Genomic DNA, 2031 nt, shown 5'->3' with positions numbered 1-2031 from the left:
GATACTCATTGCTGATAAAATGATACTTCTGGCTGATAAAATGATACTCATAGCTGATAAAATGATACTCATAGCTGATAAAATGATACTCATAGCTGATAAATATAATTCATTTTTATGTTATATTCTGAAGGTATTGCATGATTTTTGCTCCATTCACTGGAAAAGATAACCATTCTAGACCAGTTACATTTGGAGTTGGCTTGTTATCAAGTGAAGGTAGAGAATCCTATTCTTGGTTGTTTGGCTGTTTTGTTCGATGCATGGGGGTAGCACCCAAATTGATTATCACTGATCAAGATTGGGGGATCAAACTTGCTGTTCAACAAGTACTTTTACAAACAAGGCACCGATGGTGTATGTGGCATATCATGGTTAAGGTGTCAGATAAGTTGCCCAAATCTTTACTTGGTAATGAAGATTTCAAAAAAGAGTTGAATGCATGTGTTTGGTCTGATTTGTTAGAGCCTGATGAGTTTGATATAATATGGAATGATATAATGGAACGGTATGGATTAGAAGACGTGCACTGGTTTGGATCAATGTTTGAAGATAGAGAATTCTGGGTTCCTGCTTATTTTCGAGATTTTCCCATGGGGTCGCTTCTTAGGACTACATCGATGTCTGAATCGGAGAATAGCTTTTTTAAAAACTACACAAAGCCACGTGCAAATCTTGTACAGTTCATCAATTTCTTTAATTATGCTGTGGGAGATCAAAGGAATGCCAATTCACGATTGAACTACTTGGATTACTCAACTATTCCTGATTTGTCAACCCAATTGCCTATTGAGAAGCATGCATCTACAATCTACACTGATTCTATTTTCAAACATGTACAACAGGAAATAAGTATTGTATGTGAGATTGTTTCTATAACTACTGTTGAGGATAACATCAAGAAGCATCAGGTCAAGGACCAATATGGTAGAACATTGGATGTTATGTATGATTGTAAGCAAGACACATTCGACTGTAGTTGCAAGAAGTTTTCCAGAATTGGTTTGTTATGTTGTCATATATTTTGTTTGTTGAAGAATAAGTCTGCTAATCTCATTCCTGAGAAATATTTTGGTCGAAGGTGGTTGAAGAGCTCTTTACTAAAGGCAGCACATGGTCTACCATCTGAGGAACAACAACCATTTGAACGTGTGTTCCATTTTTAACCTTTATTTGTAAAAATTCTATTTTTCAGTCAGAGAAATGATAGTACTTATTGTAATAATGTTATCTTTTATCTTGCAGATTTGGATGAAAAGCATGAAGTTAAGAAAAAGTTGTTCTCCAACTTTTATCGATTAGTCCAAAAGTCTGAAGGAAGTATGGATCATTTGTCTTTGTTAAGTGCTGGTCTTGATGATTTGGAACAGCATATGTTTGGAAATTGTGCAGCACCTTCAGTCATTGAAAAGAAGAAGATGGTTGAGGATTTTTATGGAATGGCAGTACCTGATGTAATTGATGTACATCCTCCAGACGTTGTTAGTACTAAAGGATCAGCTAGTGGCAAAGTAGCAAAGAGGCAGAGTGCAATAAGGAAAGCAAATAAGCCTCTACGACGGTGTGGTAAATGTCATGAGATGGGTCGTCATGATTCAAGAAATTGTGGTAGAGTCAATGAGAAGTCAGATTGAAGCCATTTGATATAGTTTAGGTATTTTAGGTGTATAAAATGACATTTTGGCTGATAAACTCATTCTTTTGTTTATAAACTGATAAAATGATACTTTAACCTGAAAAAATGACATCAAAAATGATATATAAGCTGATAAAATGATACTCGCAGTTGATAAAATGATACTCGCAGTTGATAAAATGATACTTCTGACTGATAAAATGATACTTTAGCTGATAACATCATTCTTTTGTTTGTAAACTGATAAAATGATACTTTAACCTGAAAAAATGACATAAAAAATGATATATAAGCTGATAAAATGATACTTTTGGCTTATAAAATTATAAAATGATACTCGCAGTTGATAAAATGATACTTTCAGCAGATAAAATGATAAAATGATACTTCTGACT

At 34.0% G+C, this 2031-nt stretch overlaps 1 protein-coding gene across 1 annotated transcript; it reads left to right on the top strand.

Annotated features, from left to right (window-relative positions):
• Positions 1 to 205: 205 nt before the first annotated feature.
• On the top strand, positions 206 to 1795 carry LOC148934097 (protein FAR1-RELATED SEQUENCE 4-like). The gene is made up of 2 exons (XM_089062407.1): positions 206 to 1149; positions 1246 to 1795. The coding sequence occupies exons 1-2, from the start codon at positions 264 to 266 to the stop codon at positions 1632 to 1634; spliced, it is 1275 nt and encodes a 424-aa protein (XP_088918533.1). The 5' UTR covers positions 206 to 263; the 3' UTR covers positions 1635 to 1795.
• The last annotated feature ends 236 nt before the right edge of the window (positions 1796 to 2031 follow it).

The sequence above is a fragment of the Salvia hispanica genome, chromosome 1 (assembly GCF_029641045.1).
Source record: "Salvia hispanica isolate PSC_SH4W2 chromosome 1, Shi_PSC_v1, whole genome shotgun sequence".
Classification (NCBI taxonomy): domain Eukaryota; kingdom Viridiplantae; phylum Streptophyta; class Magnoliopsida; order Lamiales; family Lamiaceae; genus Salvia; species Salvia hispanica.
Note: the sequence above shows the minus strand (reverse complement) of the source record. Positions and strands in the feature narration are given on the sequence as shown.

Coding starts and splice junctions, on each gene's coding strand:
- LOC148934097 (XM_089062407.1), top strand. CDS start 264: ATGGGGGTAGCACCCAAATTGATTATCACTGATCAAGATTGGGGGATC. Junction 1,150..1,245: donor GGAACAACAACCATTTGAAC/GTGTGTTCCATT, acceptor TTTATCTTGCAG/ATTTGGATGAAAAGCATGAA.